Source organism: Lingula anatina, chromosome 1 (assembly GCF_051362555.1).
Source record: "Lingula anatina isolate TDL-2025a chromosome 1, LinAna3.0, whole genome shotgun sequence".
Lineage (NCBI taxonomy): Eukaryota > Metazoa > Brachiopoda > Lingulata > Lingulida > Lingulidae > Lingula > Lingula anatina.
The window spans coordinates 35,943,291-35,966,226 of record NC_141767.1 but is presented as its reverse complement, the minus strand read 5'-3'; the positions used below and the strand labels follow the sequence as shown (position 1 = coordinate 35,966,226).

Sequence of the window (22,936 nt, the reverse complement as noted above, 5' to 3'; positions counted from 1 at the left end):
TGGACCGTGACCTCCTGTGGTTCAATCGAGGGGTGAAGGAAGCTATAATTTACATTTGGGCCCAGAGACCTCCACTAAACAAGGACGGGGAAGGTACAACCTCTCTCATATCTCGGACAGTGTTATAGTGAACAGTTCTCACTAAACTGGTCACTATACACTGCCATGTAACTTCAGTGTGGCTGATGAAGTCCCAAGTGTTGGGTCGAAAGTTCTCAGGTACGTTTTTTAGCTTATTGTGTAGATATTGAACAGTATAAATCATTTTGTGCACACTTAATGGTTTTTAAGAAGCTTGAGAGAGAGAGAGAGAGAGAGAGAGAGAGAGAGTGATGGAATACTGCCATACAAGCGTGGTAAACTAGAGATAAAAAGCTGACAGAATTTATCCACATTTTGTATTGTCCACATTCTTGTTGTTTTCTGCATTAACATCAAATTCTTGTCTACTGTACCCCATGTTTTGTGTCACTTTTGTATTGCTTTCAAAGATGGTTCTTGTTGCATAGAATTTTACTGAAACATCACGTCTTTGCGGATCATTGCAAGTTTTCATCATGCATTGTCATCCAGTTCTAACAGCATCATTTTAGACAATATCGGATGATCTTTAAATTCTAGTAATTGTGTCGTTTGCCCCCTGACCTTTGGTCTTAAATAATGTAGTTTTCAATGCAAGTATTTTGATTATAAAGACAGTCTTAGTGGGTTAGATAAATGTATATAGGAATAAGTTTTAAATGAAACTATGATCAGACTTGTGTTTTAGGAGATTGTTGATAATTACCTTCACCAGTTTGCGTCGAAAAAGTTCTGCTAAAACTACTTTTTGAATTTAGGCAGATCTCTCCTATCACCATTTTTAAAGAAAGCAAATAATTACTTTGCTCTATCTTTAAGGGGTATGACATAGATTACTAAAGTTACAAAGAAAAGTGCTGAGCACAGGGATTTTTCTCTATTTCGTTTCTTCTCCATATTTTCTGTCATTCTTTGTAATATATTGAATATTTTTCAGGAAAAAAATTAAGAATTAATGAAATAGGAGACTAGAATAACGTCTTCTTTGGTTTCAGTGGAAATAAAGGAATTTTTCACATCTTTCTCTTGTTCATTGACGTTCCCTTCAAGGAATAGTTGCACATCAGATAGCCGATGGTATTTTTTTCGTCTGTATTTTTATGTTCATGAAATGTTGGACAATTTGCAAGCATTTCTATTTCTTTAAAATTATCTATTTCTTTAAAATTAGTTTATTTTGACTTTTATTTTCTTATGTGGATGTGCTGTGTAATTTGTTCATGTTCATTAGGAATAGGCCTATATGTATTTTGCTACATGTGCAAAAGCTACAGGTATGTAGTCCAATTTCTATCGCTTAAATTTTAATCCAATATTCAGGCAATATTGAGGCATTTGCTAAAAAGTGGAAATTAGTGCATAATGGTTGCACAGAGCAGGGCATAGCCACTATATGATGATAGAAATATATTACGAACTGTGTGGCAGATATTGGTGACTGGGCCATCAGCAACAAACTGAAAATGAATGACGGGAAGACGGAGTTTTTATTAATCACGCAACCACATAACAAGCAATTTGCACAGAATCTACAACTTGAATTACCAGTAGGCACCAGTGTTGTGAACCAAACGTGAAAAAACCTGGGTGTCTACTCTCTCCGTGGATAGAAAAATATCAAACATCACTCAATCATGTATGTTTAACATTAGAAACATTGGTGCTATTAGAAACTACATGCGGCAACAGTTGTTCTTGCGATGATTGCTTCTCATTTAGACTACCTCAACTCTACTCTACGGCTGTACTGAATAACGAATGAAAAAAACTGCAGCGAATTCAGAATATTTCAGGGCGTCTTTTAACCCGCACAGGGAGACTCATATCACACCCATTTTAAGGCAGTTGCACTGGCTCCCTGTTAGAGCACGCATTTATTAAAAATTTTAACTTTATGCATGGAATTTTTTACCAATCAGCACCCTCGTACAAAAACTAGTTCATCATTATGCTCCAAAACGTAGTTTAAGATCACGATCAGTTTTTGCTCATGTCATATGCATGTAATGCCAGATTGAGAACAAACAGCGACCTAGCTCTTCCAGTGTATGGACCAAATGAATGGAACATTCTCCTAATCTACTTGCAAGTAGAACTTGCAAGTTCATTTTGACTTCCTCAAATTACTTTCTTTCCACTGATTTAAACAATGCCATTTTGAGTTCAAGTAATTGATATCTGTGACCCAACATTGTTTATAGGTAATGTAAGAGTAACAGTATGATACAGTAAACTTACATGCTTGTGTATGCCCATGTTACGTCATCATCCCTCGGAACTCTGCCAATTTTTTGCATTTCATTTATTTTTTATCTTTGTCTATACCATCTACTTTTTCTCATTCTTATTCAAAGCTACATAATAAAGCCTTTTCAATGTAGGGTAAAATCGTACTTTATTTCAATAAATTCAGCATGTTTACATGATGACAACCCAATTGTCCAAAATGAGTTTTCAATTTTCTTAATGATGTAATTTAGCAGCGAAACAAGTCTGTTCCACTATTATGAATACTACTACAATTTATCATGGAGTTTTTAATTGTGACAATTGGCAAAAGTTTTAAAATGTGGCATGAACAGCATGTAAAAGAATACATGGTGTCCTGTCCCAGAAATGTTCATAAAATTTTAGTTATATATACATATGTATATATAACAATGAGCTGTATGTCATGTTAAGCTTGTATGTAAAATGTGTTATTCTTGTCAGCTTTTTAAAAATTGTAAAACAAGTGACATGGGCCAAAGTAATGCATTAAATGTATATGAAATCGGGTTATTTCTTTAACAACTAGAAAAGCACTCGAGAGCGCAGACCTCAGCCATGGCAGCAATTTTTGATTATTATTATTATTGATCGATTATTGATCCGTTCACCACCAAAAACTAATCACTTCTAAGTTAACCCAAGTTTGACCTACCCTGAAAATTTCATCAAAATCGGTACAAAACTATTTGAGTTATATTGATGATTGATTTTGATCCGTTCACCACCAAAAACTAATCACTTCTAAGTTAACCCAATTCTGACCTACCCTGAAAATTTCATCAAAATCAGTCCATAACCTTTTGAGTTATGTTGATGATCAATTTTTGATTATTGATTGATTGATTATTGATCCGAATCACCACCAAAAACTAATCATCTCTTCCTTGGCCAACTTCTGACCTACCCTGAAAATTTTATCAAAATCGGTCCATAACTTTTGGAGTTATGTTGATGACAGACAAACAAACAGACAAACAAGGGTGAAAACATAATACCTCCTTGACGGAGGTAATAAAAAGTTACTTTCAAGTATGGTTTATATGTTCTTTATTTCACAGTTTAAGGATCATTACCACATATGCGCTAGCCAGCTAGCTTCATTATTGCATAATTCTCAATAATCTACTCAACATAATTTTCTACCTTATCACAGAAATAAATGGTTCTGCTAGAGATGCATAATTTTCCTACCTTGCTTGATCCCTGTGACATTCAACATAACAGTTACATATTAAATATTGATAATATTTATCATGCCCAATGACCAAATTTAAATACTATACAATGCCTTAATAATTTACCTCCCCCCAATATATAAGCATATGCAATATATTTCATTACAATTTATATCAGACATCTTGTAAATACATTAATGCTGGCAACACATACCTAATGTCATTTTGATACATAATCTCCAGCAATGGATTTATGTTTTATATGGAGCATGTAAAACTTTGTATGTGCTCCTCTCTTTTTTGTGAACAACGACAGCAACATAAACAAAGGACAGCATAACAGTTGTAAAAATAATAAAAAGACTGAGATTTCCAAATCTGATTAGTATTCATACCAGTCACACAGTTCCAATAAATTAAATCATTATCATTTATCTTTTGTGTCTAGCGATGAAAAAGCATACAGCAAACATCAAAAAGTGCATTCATTTCCTTACAAGTACAGGTACTTCTGACATAGTTCTGGATTTAAGATGTCACAAGATACGCCAATCTTTTATGAAAACAGATAACTAACCCTTGTTGCAAGATCTTTCTACACATAAAATTCTTTTCTTATATATTTATGTACTAAATTCATGCGGGCCTATCCATTGGAGCAACATTAGGCCTACGTGGTATAGGTGGTACAAATGGCTTCTCATCAGTGCCCATTTGTCCAGGCTCCATGCCAGGTCTTTGTGGTATGGGTGGTGGTACAGCTGGTGGAGGTGCCGAGCCACCCTCACTTCTCTCCCCAAAGTCAAAGTGATTGGGGCTATCTGGAGGGGAAATGGAGTCTGTCCTATTAGGGGGAGGAGGGGGTGGACTCCCTGGACTGCCCAGGGGAGGGGTAGGAGGGGGGCTCATCCCAGGGGAACCCAACTGCTCAGAAACGGGGGTTCCTGAAGGCAGGTCCTGTCTCATAGGTCTTGTTGTTGGGACAGGAGGCGGAGGTCCTCGGCTCTCTTCTTTCGAGGGTCTAGAGGGTGGAACCGGGGGTGGTGGCCCCCTTGTGGAAGAGGCCTGGGAAGTGGGGGAAGTGTCTGGGCTTTTAGATGTTCTTGCTGCAGGTACGGGTGGTGGTGGCCCCCTCCCTGCTGGCTCAGGTACTGGGGGAGGGGGTCCTCGGGGTGCTATATTAATTGCACTAGTTCTTGGTTGAGGTAATGGTGGAGATGGACTGCTCTTCCCAACAAACATACTGTGTACTTCTCGGCGTGGAACAGGTGTTGGTTTCCCAGCTTCTTTCTTGGACTCCTTTGTCTTTGCTGCACCCCAATCCACTTTAAGACTGGACTCTACTTCATTGGTGACTATTTTATATTTGTCTTGTTCAATATTATCATCAGCAAATAAATTCCCTGTACTTTTTGATAACCCATGTGATTCTCCTAGCAGCCCATCTGGTTTATGTCTTGGTGCAGCCTGTGGCACTGAAGGGCTACTGTCCATTGATAAGTCGTATGTACTGGCTGCTTTTGTTCTTGGCATTGGTGCTAGGGGGAAATCATTATATGATAATAGTAAAAAATAAGGAGAAATATGACTAAGTCACCTCAAATGCAAATACTTAATACACAATGCAAGCATTTACAATCAATCAATCAATCAATAAATAAAATAAAAAAAATAAAGTAAAAATTCTAAATAGCATTTTTATGTAAAACAGTAGCCATCAGACAAAAAAAATAAGAAACCTACTCAAAAGTTTCAATGCTTTGTCATTTCATCAAAAACAAACATAGAAACGAGAACTCACCTGGAGCGGCCCCTGCCCCTGGCAATAAAGGCTCAGGGAGGTCACCCATGTCAATGGAGCTTTGAGCCATTAGTTTTTCTATTAATTTCTGAGCCTCCTCCACAGTGGTGGCATGTCCAGCATGAGAAACATTGGTAGGCAGGCCTATCATGCTGGGCTAGAAAAGGACATCAGTACTAAATTACTTCAAACTTTGTGTTTTTTCATTGTTTATTGAAGTTAAATGTTCAGAAATTAATGAAAACATGAAAAGACTTGTTTCAAATTGAAACCCAAACCTTTACTTTAAAATAAATGGATCAGGATTACAATTGGACATCTTTAAACATTATACAATGCAAATTGTCACCATAAAATCACTGGTTAATCCCATCATAAATGATGACTGTATCACACTTACCCTCGAGGGTCTCTCAGATTTGGGCATCATTTGAGGCCTCATTGGTGGCTTAGCTTTTGCTGGAACTGCTAGAAAATATAATTAAATATTCTTTAAAAAGCCAAAAGAAGAAAACCAAATCCTTAACTGAGCAATGGCTTAGATTTACATATAAAATATATCTTCTTAGAAAACTACAAACAACTTCATACAATCTATATTCAATGAAATCCGTTTTCACCTTTAGCTGGCCCTGTTACTTGGGGTGCCATGGGGGGCCTCTGAGGCTGTGGGGGTCTGGAGGGGGGAGCAGACGGCCTCTGGGGAGGAGGGGGCTTTTTGGGCTTCTGCAAATATTAAATCCAAATGAAATTTTAATTAATACTTGGTATATTTACTTGAATTGCAAGGTAAACAACTATTATTAATCAATAAGACTAAAATGATTGCTTTTTTTTTCAATTTTTACATGGTACTGCAGATAGTTTGTTCTTTTATCAACAGCTCTCAATTAAGGAGAAAAAGGTTCTACTTTTTGATACTTGCTTTACAACACTGTTAGACTCATTCACAGAACTTAACACACGAAAACTACCATTCTCAAAGATACATAGCTTACAGTTTATCATTCTAAAATGGTTGCTTACCTCTGTTGGTTTTGGAGAACTACGCAGTGGCTGTTCAAATTCAGCCACAATTCCGCCCGTCATATCAGACCCAGCATCAGGGGGAGGAGTCCCTGTTGGCTTATTAGCCACCCCCCTGGGGACTGGTGGAGCACCCATGGGTCTAGGAGGTGGCAATTTAATCTGAGTATTGGAACCAAAAATATCTGCTGGGCTGTTGTTATCTGAAACATAGTTTGTCCATGTGTCACATGATTGGAATGACACCAATCACACTAATCATACTGCTACATCAAACACCAAAATGCAGTAAAAGGTTGTGGGGTGTACCTCTGGAAATATTTGGGTTACAACATCCCTATCTGTGTATGGTTATCATAAAGGCCATAATACACTGTACAAATATATGTATAGAACATTTTGTCCTTTTCTTGAACATGTTACCTGCTGTAGGAGTGCCTGCTGGAGAGGGCTGTAAGGGCTGCTGGAGATTCTGCAAATTGAATGATGCTACCTCTTCATCACCCTCATCCTCAGCTATGTCACCTACATCAACAAAATAAATAAATAAAGTATAATAATCAGAACGATAATAATTGCAATTTACTATTTCATTGTTTGCAGCCATACCACAAATATATAGAAAACTTATACCTTATAAATACACCTTTTTATTAACCTTGATCTTTATGAAATCTGTTGTTCTATATTTGTTAATATTAAGAGTGAAAAGTGATTTCATCTTGTCACTATATAATGGAAATGGCAATGGGCACAATTGAACTAGACAAGCTTTCTTCCAATATGAAACAAGTGCCTCCCAGCAATCCCAATTACCTTCCATATCAAACAACATAGTTGGAATATTGAAATCCTCCAGCAATAAGCTGTTTGTGTTTCTGAGGTCCACCAACTCAAAGGTGTGGTCAGTACTGAGGTCCACCTCTCTCTCTATCTTAGCCTGCCAGTCTTGAGTCTTCAGCATTACACTTATGACTTTGCCTTGCACCTGAAATGACAATAATAAATAAATAAATAAATAAATAAATAAATAAATAAATAAATAGCTGAAAATTATTATCTCTTTCTTATCAACACTTCAATGCTGTCATCTTGAATTTTTATACCATTACAATGTCTAAGGTATTTATACCATTAAAACAAATATGGATAACTTGGTGTTAAATGTAACTTACTGTGAACTGGTCATATTTTAGAGCACTTAGAGCATTTTTCCCATTTTTGAATGTGAGCAACATGTCATCTCCAACAAATCTAAACATAAAGAAAATAATATAGGTTATTTTTAAAGATTATCACCATCTATTATTAAAATTAAAATACACTTCTACTTTAGATGACAACAGCCCAACAAAAATGATACTGGTAAGGTTATGTGTTAAAATACTCTATGCTGATACCTTACAAAATCAATTCTATAAGTTATTCAATCATACTGCCACAAAATTGAGGTCAAATTTCAATAATAAACTTGCTGTCCACTAGACTGAAACATTACTGACTGCCTGGCAAAATTCTTACTATTTCTACTGCTCAAACCACTATCAATCATCATTAACCTCACCTGACCAAAATGACCTCTCCCGCCTCAGCCACCAAGTTAAGTACATCGTCCACTGACTGGTCATCAAACTCGCCCCCATCTGCCATGCTGACCACCACAGTACCATCAGGGGGGCCTTGGTTACTGATCACATTCTTATAGATCTCTTCCCTTCTCTTCTCATCCACAGCCAGGACTTCTATATCCAATAGAGCAATTACAGGCCTGGAACATGTGAGTGTGTGCTTATTAGATGTGGTATAAGGATATTATATGATATTATGGCATAAGAACAATAAGTAAATAAATTAATTAATTAACAAAATTAACTTCTTGGCATCCTTAACAACTTCTTGATCACCATCACTCTACAGAGACTTCTCATTCTTGGCTTGAACACATTATTTTTGAGTAGGATAACCCATTTTCATAGCATAATCATGTCACATTTGGGATATGAGCACAGGTTAGCTTAGGAGTATTGAAGAAAACAAAAATCACTTTAAAAGTTACTATAAAAACCCTATTTTAGTTTTAACTTTTGCATGTTCTAGTAATGTCTGGTTTACATAGCAAATTTGGCCAAATTTTGTTATTAGTCTGGCATGAAAACGCCTGATTTAAATTTTAAAATGGCTTTAGGCAGCTTTATAAATTGAACAGTGTATCATTACATTTACCTGTGGTCTGACACCTTCAGTTCTGCTCTGTTGTATAGTAACAGCTTTCCTGAGTTAGCTGTTGGATCTTCATCTATAATGGAGGCAACAATTATTGATTCAGCTTCATAACAAATGTATAAGTTTGCAATTTATGTAAAACATGTATCAACTTGTTTTCACATATATCCTTTTAGTGAAATAATATATCGAATTAAAAAATGTCAGTTTAGTAGTATTTATTATGTACATGTTAGTGTCATTTGGTGCAGATGAAGACCTAGCACCAAATATAAATTGTGTAATAAGTAGTATTTTGGAGGGGAGTGGGGGGGGGGGGGGGGGTACATCACCTTTCTGCCACTTTCTCTTCTTCCACAGTATCCTGTCTGTCCAAGCAGGCACTCTACACTTTTCACTGGTGTCGTAGTCATCACAGTACAAGTCATACTTGTAGGTAGGGGCAAAGTTTGGCTTGCCCTCATTATACCCTTTAAATACCTGCAACGTTTAATCAATTTTTTCTTTTCCAACTTTTAACAAAGAACATTGAATCAAACTTTATAAAACCATCAATTTAAATGTTTTCATATAAGACTGAATTAAAACTACATTTTTGCATAGGCTTAAAATTATCTCAAACTGAGGTGATTTTCTGTATCTTACGTTTCCTAATTCTCTTTGCACTATCAACTGATCACATGCTTGCAGTGCTCCCCAGTTCTCGTCATTCACTAGGCTAAGAACTTCTTCTCGTGGCAGTTCAATTCTGTAGTTGAAATCTCCACACCAGAAGACATAATCATGGGAATCTAAAGTTCTGGCCTAAAATTCACAAAATTCACAAGGAAATAGTGCCATGATTATCATTCAATTTAACATTTAGTAAAGCTACAGTTTACCAATCATTAGTAAATCATTCTGCCCTTGTAAAAGATAAAGCATTTTGCTAATCTTAAAACAGTGGTATGCTGTAAGTAATCAATAAATGTAATCCGTAGTGTTGTGAAATTTTCATGTGCTGATATCAGTGTAGCAAGTGAAAATAAACATAATCCAATCAACTGCCATTCACCTCATCTACATTGTCTTCAAAATCATAAACCTGCATTTCAGTATTGATTTCTATCAGTTTGTGATCAAGCAAACAAAATTTCAGAGAAACCATTTTGTGTCAGAATAAAAAAAAACTAACTTTACAAGATGCTCATTATATTTGGATTCGAGTGCACCCCAGACAAGCCAGAGACAGTAGTTCTACAAGTCATTATTCCATCACTATTGAGCCATTAAAATGAACCAAAAGAAGATGATTAAACCATTTAGGATGTGACAGAAACACAAATTTATAATACACATAAAACGTGAAAAACTAAAAGGGTAAATAAATACAACACTTTTTAACATGCATTACTTGTAGGTTAACTGAAATGATACACATTTTGGTTTCACTATTCACTGAAAACTTCTGTTAGCCTATTTTCAACATATAGTCTTATACCTACCCTGCACACCTCCTAAACATTAAAAAAAGTTAAATTTATGAATAACATAATTTTACATGACAAATATATGCCATGACACTGTAAAACACACTTAAGATCACTATCAAGTATTTAAAAGTAATGAAGACGTTCTAAATAACTTTGTTTCAAATGTTGTCAGCATATACATTCATTTCAAACTTTTTTTTTTGGATTCACTCAAACAGGCTGATGAAAGAAAATCACAGGATTGTGTACAATAGGTGTGAATGTGCGCCTGTGAGAGAGTTGTGGCATCCTTGTATCCTTGTTCGCACTTCAGGCTAAATTTTTAAGAAAAAAAAAAAAAAAACCTACCATAGGAAAGACCACCTTCCTGATAATGTCAAAGTAATGGTTGTTCCTGTCCTGTACCTGGCTCTGGCCAGCAGCAAAGTGAGCACACACGAAGCACAAGGAAGTGGAATGGTAGAGGAATCGGATGGCTATGGCCCCTTTGTTCCCTGCAGCCCCACCCAGGCCAGTCTTAATAGTGTCTACTGCTACATCCCTACAGGGTACCAAGTATATTGATATTCAGATACTTGTGTGTCATATTACATACCTGCACCAACTTACAGTGTCTACTCATGAATACTATTTATGTGAAATCAATTGTTTTAATCCCATATTGAAAAATAATGCTTTAAAGATTTTCCAAACTCGTCCAAATTCAAGTGAAACAAAGAATTAAAATCTAGAATTTAGATCAACAAATCACTTAATACTATGACCTGCAATCCAAAATTGAGACCAAAATTACTTAACCAAAACAATCATACATCCCTGCCATCTTACCTAATATAAGGAGCATGCTGAGGTCTGATGAAGATGAAGAGACAGACGCCCACCAGCTGTGCTGAGGTGAGGAGCACATACTTGTGGTCTCTAGAGATTGTCTTCTGAATTTCTGCACTCCATTCCCTCTGATTACTTGTGCTGAAGACAGCAGCAGAACAGTTAATATGCCTGATACCATGATGTATGCACACCTGGTCAAATTCTATCACAAACTGTTTAGAATTTAAAACAACGTCAATCAGATGAAGAGTCACTTATCTTCTTATCTTAGATTTTCTTTCTTATAATAAAAATTAAATAAAAGCTTAGAATCTAAGCTATCAGTAAAACATAATGACTGAAAATAGCAAAAGGGGTGATCTACAGTGGCTCATGGACTAAATCTTTTAAATATTTGATTTTGCTATTTGTTTGTAATAAGAATCAAAACATTGTAATTAAAATAAATAAAAGACTTAGATAATGGAATGGAAGAAAATAATATAATGAATTTTATTCTTCATGAAAGGCATACATGTTTTGTAGAGATCAGCACTTACCTTGCACTCATGATATTACTGGCATTCAAATCCACAATTTCTTCAAAGCCTATGGCAAATATATCTACAGGGTAATCATAATCAACAGATTCGTCTATAAGATCTGGAATATGAATAAAAGATTGATTAATGGATTTGTTATTTGAAATACTAAATACAACAGTTTAAATTTATAACTTTCCAGTTGGAACATTATTTCATATCTACTGTAAATAATGTAAATGTATGCACAGAAATAAATTAGTTTTGAGAAAGTTTCAAAAATATGACGAGTCACCTTCAAAGGGGTATATAAACATAAGAGGACACAGCAATAATTTAAGATTTCCAGTGTTTAACAAATGACACAACACACCAGGCCTGTTAGACTTTGTGATCTTAGGTGCATCCAATAACCAGTCTTCTAGGGACTCATTTTTGTGGGCGATACTCCTAAAGCGAGGCTGTCCATTGACATTCCAGGTTCCCACACTGATACGTAGACTGGAAGGCTTGGTGTACTCTTCATGACGCACCACCATTTCCTTTAGCATAGTATGAGATACTAGCAAAAAGAATAACAAAGATTTACACAAATTTTGTCTCTATTAGTTACTCATATATTTTTCATAATGCAATATAAACATCAGTTTATCTGTAGCATGAAAACAGGATACTATGACAAGCTCCTCACTTCCAGTTCAATAATTTGGCTCACTGATGAGCATTGGCTAAGTCTACCATAACCAAATAAATTGAAATTAATTTAAAATACTAAAATTTAAATATTTGGACACATTTGTCATTGCTGTGGGTCAAAATTTCTGTTTGTGTAAATTACCCAGATTTTCCAGGAAAATGATCCATATCTTACAAAGAGCCAGATGTGCATTATCACACATCACACAATGCTTTTAACAAAGATGCACCAAAATGACCCTTTATTTACAGCAAACCACTTAGCTATGTGAACAGATGTGCTCTACTTACAGTGCATGTCATTTGTGGCCAGAAATGCCCTGGCTTTGTCTGCCAGCTCACTCCTCATAGTGCTGCCTAGGAGCAACATGTCTATAGCTTCCTGCTTGCTACTGTCTAGGAAGTTATTCTGTATGGCACGGGTGGCTGACCTGGCAGCATCTTTGTACTAAATGACAATAACAATAACAATAATAATAATAATAATAATAATAATAATAATAATAATAATATGACTAAATCAGTTTGCTTTGTGTGTTCATTTAATCTCAAGAATATAAATTAAGGCTCAATACAACAAGAAACATGCTGTGTGTGTGTGTGCATGCGTGTGAGTGTGCATGCATGAGTGTGTGTTGCACCTTTACATTCAGTAACAAGGTATGTTTATAAACAAATCAGGCATTACTTTAGTTTTCCCTCCACTCAATGCTCCAGTGCCTGCATATATCCTGCTGACATGGTCTCCATTCAGTGACCAGATCTGTTTATAAACCTCCTGGAACCTGGTCACCATCTGTGGCTTACTGTCCAGTCCCATTGCTTGAAGCTGCCTGGACAAGATCTAGATGGAAAAGATGTTTGCAACATATCACTTATCAAATATAAAAACACAAATATGTTTACATGAATAAAGAATTCCAATTAACTGATATAAAACAATTAGGAATGTATGTTTTCCCTCCTTTTTCACCCCTATAAAGTTTGGTGTATGGATTCTCTAATTTTCTAGCTAAATAATTTTAACATACAATGCAATGGGACCTGATTTGTTTTAAGTTGTTCAGGGTTTCCAGTAATCTTACCTCTAACCCAAAGTATGTCTGCACGGAATTAGTTCTATCCAAACAATCCAGGCAGTTTGTTCTCAGGGCTCCACTTTGCTCTCTGGAATATAATATCAAAAGGAAACAGTAATCAGAGAAATCAAATAATTTGTTTTTAAATACGTAAGCAACTCAAATTGAGATAAGATGGTACAGATCAAAAGGATTACAAAATTTGAATTCTCACAATCATATAACAGTGATAAAATAACTGTTCATTTACATCAAAAAAACAATACCCAGATACACACAAACACTAAATGAACTTATTAATTAATTAAAAAACAAAATAAAATGATTTTAAATAAATAAATAAAGAACAACAAAATGTACCTCTGCACATCACTTCCTTCAGCATAGAAGAACCCAAATTCATCAAGCTGCTTTTGACATTTGGACTTTAGTTTCTCTAAGTTTTTGGTGTTTCCCCCTCTGCATTCCATGTGGAAGTCAAAATATATATAGGGAATATCCTGGCTGTAGCTGGAAGCTTTGTGATGGTTCTAAAAGAGTAAAGTTGAATTTTTAAAAATATAATTATTAAAGATTAATCCAACAAGAGATATATTTCTGCCAACAAAGACATTCAACAGATTTGAAGGTAAATGTTCTTATATATCATGGTCCATCTCTATTTCGAATATAGGTTACTGTTAAATTCACATACTGACTCCTACATCTCTATTTTTAATGCAACAAACAAGATTTGCCCAATAACTGAAATGCTCTCACCATAAAAGCCTGGCTGAGTGTATGCTCTCCTTCCTTTCTCCCCAGCAGGTTGATAATGACCTGGTCACCATAACGGTCCTTCAAAGTTTTAAAATGTCTTTCAAATGCTGGAGCAGAAGCTTCATAACCTCTGGACATCCTTACCTTATGAGAGCCAACCTACAGAAAGAATACAAATAACATCTCTCATTGTCATTATCCTGATTATAACATAAGCTACTCTTATATTTTGTCTTAGAAATTGCCAATTTTCCCTCAATAATAATAATAATAATAATAATAATAATAATAATAATAATAATGATAATAATAATAATAATAATAATAATAATAATAATAATAATAATAATAATAATAAATATGACTAAAAGCATAAAAGCAAGTAATAATAATATGACTAAAAGAATAAAAGCAAGTCACATGTGTAATATTTGCATAATTTTACCAATATTTTCCATTACTTTTATTCTAAATTATGATTTAGAAAAGAAGAGGGCATGAGTAGACATTTACCTGAAAACCTGGTTGCTCCCAGAATAGGGGCACTGAACCCCTTGTCTGTACGTAGGAGCTCACTTGCTCATCCATAAAAATTACCTGAAATATAAAATGGATAAATGGATATACCAAAGAAAATGCAGTACTGCAAGAAATATGTTGCAAATAACATATGTGCAGTGGTAATACAAAGCATCCCTTTTTATTTTATTAAGTATATAGGGTTAAAAAATAAAGATCTTAACATATCCACATAAATCACAACATGACTTTATTTCAATAAAGATCACAAATGTTACTGATGTTCCTACACTGACAAGACAATTGTATCCAATGCATCCCCACACTTTATAATCATTAACTATATGTCATCAAACAATGGACTACCACTTACCTGTTCAATCTCCACAAAGTTAGCTACATGACCATCATCATTAACTCCTCTAACATTGAAGCGAGTTCCGGCTCTTTCACAGCTTAGCCTAGAGATGAGACAGGCCTTTCCTTGCTTGTGTGCTGCATAGATTGTCCTGATTTCTACACCGCCACACATGGCTTTCAACAACCACTCATCACAATCTATGTTAAATCGTTGTAAGTGGAAGTGAAGAGATCTGTTCCTGTAAAATAAGTATAGAATATGCATTAAATTGATGATATTACTTTTTTTTTTTTTGCTAACCACACTCCCTTCCTTACAGTGACTTCCCAACAGCTGACTACGCCTAAAACTTGGTACTTAAAAAAAGTGTAAACATATTCCACTTTACCAAAAGAATCTGTTATCCGTATCATGATCCTGGTGTTTTTTCTGAGCACATAAGCTGAGGTCAAAGGGGGCTCCATTGGTAGATGTCCAGGAGAAATAGAAGGTTCCTGCACTGAGTATTTTCTTGACTTCAGACACCCTGGCCTCGTCATCGGGATGGTTACGCAGAGATATGAAAGTAACTGCAGTTATCTTAAAAATCTCAGAGTCCAGAATCTTCCCCACTGATATACAGCCTGTTACAAGAACTAGGTACAGCACATTTACCAGAGCTCCATCCTGGACTGAAATGAATGACAGCAAATAAAGTAAATCATGAGCCTATCAAGAAAAAATACCAAAATGATGATTGTCAATAATATTACAATGTAAATTGAAATTCTTTTGCAATCTTTATTGATTCAGTAGTAAAAACTAGGTTATCCTACAGTTTGAAGTTTGTCCCATTATTAAATCATTTCATGGTTATCTCAGGAAACAAACCTTCCTACTATTAAATTATCACTAAAAATCTGCTTCCTTGCACTTGTAATCAAATTATTCTTCCCCACATTACATTAGCAAACTAGATAAAATATTCTACATACTGTGGAATTTAAATCTATTTCAAATGATGTTTGAAGTGTTTTCAATCACAGATATATAGATATATCCCCATAATAAAATTATCTGATCAGACAGTACTTCAAGCCCAGTCATACAGATTATGTGCCCTTTTTTTCAAGGGTAAAATTCAGTAGGTGATGACTTTCTGAGAAGAATTATTGATTTCGAGAAAAACGCTTATGCAGATGGAGGCAGACAAGGGCAACAACTCTGGTCAATATAAGCCCAGCAGAGAAAATCATCAATTTCAATTTGAAAGAACTGTATGCATTCGTAAGGCATATTACTGTCTGGATGTTACTGTTAAATCAATACTGAAGAAAATGCAGCATTAGTACATGCCTGTCTTGATCCATTTTTATTACCTATAAGACTATTCTATTATGAAGAAGAAAAAAAGATAAAAAATTAGTTAAACAAATCATGCTGAATCTAAAGGTTCTTTCAATTACATGTGATGAAATCTATATTTTTAAGTGAATATTTAAATATCACCTTCGTGCCTCATAGGAATTGAACTTTTCATTACAGCTATTTTTACACCCATCTTGCTGTAAACAAATTTCACAAGTAAACAGCATTCAATATGTGTATGTATGTATGTGTAATATACTGTATGGCTTATATAATTAATAAATGAAAATGAGAGCACAAACTCTGAAAGACACACTTACCTATACTCAGAGTAAGTACACCTAGACAACCATAGGCATCCACAATCTTTGTATATTGCTTTTTTATTGTCTCTGTCTCTACATCACCTACAGAATAATGAACAGAACATATTCAATGAATTAATATTTATCACAGACCATTCAATAAGTTCTCATTATAGGCAATATAACAAGAATAAATCAAGCAATCGCTAAGTTAAATCAGAGCTAATACTCCCATGAGTCCAATTATGTCAATCCTACACCCATTTCTTCAACTAAGATCAGTGCAATTGCAATATTGCTTTGATTAAAAGTAAGCAGAAAATATCCATTCAAATTTCATTTATGGGTTAATATGAAACACTATCCTTTGGTATTTCTCCAAGTTATCTCCTTGAAACTACATGGTGGTTTTTGGTCGGGTCCTTCCACAAAAATTTGACCCCAAATGCATTTTTAAGAATAAAATACTATCTCTGGTATGTACTTATGACCATCTGTTGAATTCAGTCATGTTTTAGTCAAATAGCCACTTGTGCTATTTACATTCAAAACATTAACTCGTGTTTTTTTAACTGTACCAAATTCAGGATGAAAAATTACTTCCTTAATTTATCATAGAAGACCTATATGATAAGCAGAGTCAGTTTATCAAAAATTTCAAACAAGGTTGCAAGAAAAAGTAAGGAAAGCAGTATGATATGTGCATATCAAAGTTGAAAGGAAAATAGTATCAGGATACATTTTTAGAAAGACATTTTTTAAAATTCTTGTTGTTTCTATTACAAAATGCTTAAATGATGTTAAATTTAGCAAGGACAGACCTTTATTTGATTCACACAATTTTTCATCTCATTAGACATTTATTGGATAATATTAAAATATTACAAGGAAAACAAGACTTCACGGGAAACTTGTAATGCTAAATTTTAGGGCTCTGCTACAGGTACTGCTTATAACTATGACATTTATTATATGCATTTACTTGTATACAGCTCTTTCTGCCTTCAGGGTTTCTTGTTGAACTTCAAGTACAATACAAAAACTATTTTTATCCTGTCATTATGTAAAACATGCATGATTGAAACATATTTGCAAGTGAAATCCATGCAACATAGCCTAGTCAAATTTTTAGCTTCATCTCCGTCAAATAATTCCTGTCAACTCAGTGATGAATTTCATCATTGAGTCAACACGAATCAGAATTGTCTATTATAAACTTATTATATTATCAACTTGTTATACTACCAAGGGTTTAGCCAGTGAGCCACCCAGCAGTAATTTGGATAGTCTGTTAGAGCAGAAATGAAAATTTGTAAACACTATTGATCTTACTCCTGTTTGGCAATTGCATCTTGGGCATGTATGTTCCCCTGTACTGTACTAAAATGTGATGTGTATTTTTGGAGCCTCACTATTTCATACTATAGATGAGTGTGCATGTTATCAAAAGACTAGTATGCGCGTGCGCTCACACACACATATTATACACACACACACTTTTTTTATTGCTGAAGTAAATTTAGCCAGACAGTTTCAAAATCTTGGCTAAAACCATGTGCACTACACTAAGGATTAATCCAGACCTCCCCCCCCTCCCCCGAGAGAGAAATACCAATTGGAGTGGATATAAGCCATGGATTTATGTAGAGTGGAAGCACTGGTGCCTGAAGCCCTAAGTACTGGAAAGTAAAGGCAAAGCAGCAAACCTAGTTAAGGAAATTTGATGCTTGACTAAAGTCAAATGAAAACCCTACGTTCTAAAGGACCCAGTAACTTACTTAAGACTGCCACTGCATTTGACTCAAACATCAGAGTATCTTCTTTGTTCCTACACTCTAACAGAACGCTGTAGGGTGGTTCCAACTTATGATAAACTCGAAAGCTTTTGCTCATCGCCATTTTCAGAGGATCGATTTCCGGATTTTTTACATCTCGTGAAACATCGTCAAATCTCGAACTGATTACTATTTTATTCTTGTTTTTTTCTTACACAAAAGAGAAAAGTTACTTGCAGTGTTTTATTCCTCGACTGTTTTGACTTATTTTCAATCAATTGCACCATAAAGATTATGCACTTAAGTCTTAACACAGAAGATATCTCACCACTTCCCGTGTGGTCACATGATCAAATCTGTCCAAAATGTCTGCACCCTGTTGAGGCCAGTGTATTTATTTTATCGATATTAATGCTGATTTTCGAGATTTACAGCATATTTGAGAATCGAACTTCAGGTGCAAGCGATGGAGATGTGTTTTGCTAAGTTTTGGGCAACGCTGGTCGTATGTAGCTCATTAATATTGTCACAAAACGTTGGTTCCGTGAAACAACCACCGAAATGTCCTTGTGCAGACGAATCTTTATGTCAGGCTCCAATTGGACCTGATCCAAACAGAAAAGAGGTACAGAACCATATTTTTTCTCACTGTATGTAAGATAACTGCCTGATCAACACTCTTTTGATGTCTACGAATAACCGATTACTTTATGAAGTTCTTTTCACTTTACAATAAATACACTGTGGAGCCAATTGAACTGTTTTCTTAAAATAACAATGGCAAATTGATTTACTTACCTGATTAATTGAATCGCATGTTGGTATAAACAACAATTCAGTCCTTATAGTTGAGGTACCTCATCAAATCAAACGTTGGAGCCCATATGCCTTACCATTGTCCTTCTATTGTTTCAGGTATTTATCTTTGCCTTGTCATCACATAACTGGAAGCTTTATGACTGGAGCAAAATAACAACTGTCGTCATGGTTGGTTTTTATGATGCACAGCTGATGTGCCATGCACATAAGAATAATGCAAGAGCAGTGAAAATCTGTGAGTAACAACCATATTTTGAAAGTTTATTAGACTACATGTAGATACACGGGAGTGTACTAGTACATTGGCTTAGGTGTTGAGAAATGTGTGAATGTTACCTTGTTTTTTTTCTAAAAGACTTGTCGATTTCAATGTTTTTGTCATTAATGTCAGATTTTGATCTTGAGTGTTCTTGCTCTGATCTTTGCATGCATAGAATTGAACCATAGTGGTTATGTGTACCTTATAATTTTATGGTTTTCATTTGTTTTCTTATTAGCAAATTTTCCACTCCAAAATTTAACTGAAGAGCATGATATTTCCAAATGGGTGTCTCAGGAATGGGAGTATGTACATGACCACTTTTTGGATGGCATAAACATAGATTTTGAGGATCCTATCCCCAAAGACAATACAACAGTGCGGTTTGGTCTGAGGATTGTAGTTGGACTCAGCTATGTTTTATTCAAAGAAGCCAATAGTAGCTATCAGGTGATTTGTTTTAGTTTATTATTGCAAGAGCACAGTGCTGGTGGTTTAAATGGACTTTTGCCTTTTTACCCTGTTTTGAATTGCTTAAGATGATAAACTAACATTAAAAGGAAAAGAGCCAGGATTTTGCCACCAAAACTCATAATTATTGAATTTTCCTGGGGTAAAGGGCATTTTCTCCCGACTTACCATCCTTACATCTTCCTTTCCTGATACCATGACTATGTAACAATTTTGGAAAAATCAAAACATCTGACTACCGAGGTTGAATAGGACACGGTAAATATGGTTACTTAAGTTTCTGGAATTGATTAAAGGCATCTATCTGTCAATTTATGTTTTAAAAGTTTAGGTAAGTTCAACAATAAGGGATTTATGCTCTTAGAACATGTTCAAAATCTTTGCTTGTTCCCTTTAAATACACTTTTTGTACGTGTGTGTGTGTGTGTGTGTCTGTGTGTGTATGTGTCTTGAAGATATTAATAGTGTCTATCTAAATTTTCAGATGTTTTAACCTTTTGAAGTTTGTATATATATGGAAAATATATCAGTTCTAGGGTGCCTTTCAAAGATTTTGAGAACTCTTTAAAAATTGTTTGGCTTTAGGATGACTCCTTGCATAAAAAATTCTTAAATAATGTTTACCTGCATGTGTTGGCACCTTGAGTCCAATAAGTTGTTGGTCTTTTTCTTTAAATCACCAGAGATGTCTCAGAGGATTAATTTTATTGTTCTTCTTTCTTTAGGTCACTTTTGACATAGCATGGTCCCCTGACTGCATTGATGGAAGATGTTATGACACAGTTCCTATGGCCAATCTCACTGACTTCCTCTTTGTCATGGCATATGATGAACAAAGTCAAATTTTTGGACCTGATTGTGTGGCTGGACCAAATTCAGGTTTACAAAAGACAAGTAGCGGTAATTGATGTTGTGTATTCTTAATCCTAAAACAATATTGTTTTCGTAGGTTTGCAGTGGTAATATGCTTGCATGCCATGTGTCAATTCAGACATTGTTAATAAAATTTAAGACATTGACGATGTTCTTACGCTAGCTGTCAACAAATTTACTGTAATCCAACAACATCAGAACAACTTTCAAAAGACTTGAGTATTAAACAATATCTTTATATGGATTTTATATACATTTTCAGGATTAAAAAGGTTCTTAGACTTGGGTATTGACCCAAGTAAACTAGTATTAGGGGTACCATGGTATGGTTATAAGTACCCTTGTGTCAAAAGGTCACAAAAGGTAATTAGGGTGTGCACATATTCTTGTTATATATTAGTGACCTTAGGCCCTCTGCATATAATTGTTACGTTAAAAGTTCTGCAAAAATAAAAAAGCAAATACTAAAGAAAGAAATGAATAATGTTATATAAAACTGTCATAGTACACTAATAATTCAGGCATAATCTTTCATAGTGATGATTTTCACTTTTCTTAGTACATGTACATAAAAAGCAAGCAATGCACTGAAAACAGATGTTAGGAATTTAGTTTGCTTAAAATACTATTTATGGTAAAATACAAATTTTTTGCCAGATTAAGTAATACACATATTAAATAAATAAATAAAAATGCTTCAGGTGAACTCTTACAACCCTTTTTCCTATCATTGTAGTCCATTATGTCCATTAAAATATATATTGTTCTTATTATTTTCAGAGTAATCGTACCACCTGTTATATCAAACATGTGCCTTTTCGAGGGGTGAACTGCAGTGATGCAGCTGGGTCTCAGATTAATTACAAGGAGATCATAGAAAATTATCTTCCAGCTTCAAAATCAGGAAGACAGTGGGATGACATCGCAAAGTCTCCATTTTTCGATTATCAGGTACAATGAACAATCATATAAGCAAAAGAACCTTATAAAAGTGAGCTAGATTGGTATTACAAGGTTTTTTCCCTTTTATGAACAGAGATAATTATAAGTAATTATTATACATACAGTTACCAAATTGATCAAGATCCCTGCATGTTTGAGGAGACTTCTTGATCTGATGAAAGGAAACTGTCATAAAAACTGAGATTCTGTAAGATCTAAGAAAAAAAATGGCTTTCATTCCAAAAAATAAGGACAAAAGTCTAGTGTTGTACATGTATATGGGTACATGCACATCATGAATAGTTTAATCATCAGATCATTCAGTCATTTCATAATATAAATGCTACTAAATAAAACCTATGTAGAATGATGTAAGAAAAGTATTTAACTTAAATTTTTGAAACATTTCAGTTTTGTCCACCACTTAATTACTTTGCATTTTACATCCTTGTTTAAGGATCCTGCTACCAAAAAATGGTCCCAATTCTGGTATGATGACCCTGAAAGCTTGACATACAAGTACAAGTATGCCCAGAGCCTTGGTCTTAGAGGGGTTGGAATGTGGAACGCTGATACTTTGGATTATTCTGACACTGCAGAAGGGAAGAAACAGAGAGATCAAATGTGGGGTGCCCTTCCAAGTTACAAGAAACTAAATGGAAAAAAAAGACTTTGATTAACTGAATTTATCTGATGTGATTGCAACTGGCAAAGACAACATTGTGTCACATACAAGACCATTGTTAGAACCAAGTTTTGCAGCTGAATTGATATTGTACAGAGTTTTACAGCTGAATTGATATTGTACCATGTGATTACTCCTGCTAACATTTGTATACCAGTAGAAATTTTACCAATCCTGCAGAAAAGCATACAAGATTTGAAATTTCTTTCAAGTGCACATGCAGAAATATTTAGTAATTTTATTATTAATTGTTTCTACATATTTGTATACAGGAGTTGTATTTTGTACAAGCCTGGAATAGAGGGGGAATTCCTATCTGTATTGAACATGTTCTGATATATATATATATATATATATATATATATATATATATATATATATATATATATATATCATTTTGTCAATTTTATTTGTAAAATCTTTGAAATCATCCATGTAAACTGACTATGGCAAAGAATCATAAATGGGTCAATAAATTATTGCCATGACCATAAATGTATCTTTTTGAAAAGATGAGGAAAATATGTTTAAACACTGTTTTGTATGAATGATCAAGGTGAAATGAACATTGGATATTATGGAATAAATATTGATCAGAATCCCTTTATGGGAACATTCTTCCACTAAGCCTTTAAGTTTCTCAAG

The 22,936-nt window shown here is 34.7% G+C and overlaps 2 protein-coding genes across 5 annotated transcripts; one reads left to right on the top strand and one right to left on the bottom strand.

Moving 5' to 3' along the window:
• Positions 1-55: 55 nt before the first annotated feature.
• Positions 56-22,912, top strand: LOC106156667 (di-N-acetylchitobiase). Of its 2 annotated transcripts, none has more exons than XM_013532040.2 (7): positions 56-219; positions 19,158-19,296; positions 19,559-19,770; positions 20,517-20,691; positions 20,927-21,027; positions 21,445-21,615; positions 22,064-22,912. In XM_013532040.2, exons 2-7 carry the CDS (start codon positions 19,227-19,229, stop codon positions 22,280-22,282), a joined length of 948 nt encoding a protein of 315 aa, XP_013387494.2. In that variant the 5' UTR covers positions 56-219; positions 19,158-19,226; the 3' UTR covers positions 22,283-22,912. The 2 variants fall into 2 exon arrangements, with proteins under 2 accessions (XP_013387494.2, XP_013387493.2); XM_013532039.2 differs by lacking the exon at positions 56-219 and adding an exon at positions 18,581-18,867.
• Positions 3,383-18,414, bottom strand: LOC106156663 (polyphosphatidylinositol phosphatase SYNJ1). Of its 3 annotated transcripts, none has more exons than XM_013532008.3 (27): positions 18,246-18,414; positions 16,483-16,569; positions 15,204-15,486; positions 14,828-15,053; positions 14,449-14,532; positions 13,936-14,094; positions 13,537-13,706; positions 13,183-13,264; positions 12,786-12,941; positions 12,389-12,545; positions 11,775-11,963; positions 11,420-11,522; positions 10,878-11,018; positions 10,398-10,590; positions 10,062-10,073; positions 9,223-9,381; positions 8,910-9,057; positions 8,578-8,650; positions 7,919-8,122; positions 7,530-7,608; positions 7,171-7,342; positions 6,778-6,879; positions 6,355-6,557; positions 5,949-6,054; positions 5,729-5,796; positions 5,329-5,485; positions 3,383-5,065 (listed from the first exon to the last, which is right to left on the bottom strand). In XM_013532008.3, exons 1-27 carry the CDS (start codon positions 18,364-18,366, stop codon positions 4,164-4,166), a joined length of 4,536 nt encoding a protein of 1,511 aa, XP_013387462.2. In that variant the 5' UTR covers positions 18,367-18,414; the 3' UTR covers positions 3,383-4,163. The 3 variants fall into 3 exon arrangements, with proteins under 3 accessions (XP_013387462.2, XP_013387463.2, XP_013387466.2); XM_013532009.3 differs by having other exon boundaries at positions 5,729-5,793; XM_013532012.3 differs by lacking the exon at positions 10,062-10,073.
• Positions 22,913-22,936: the final 24 nt, after the last annotated feature.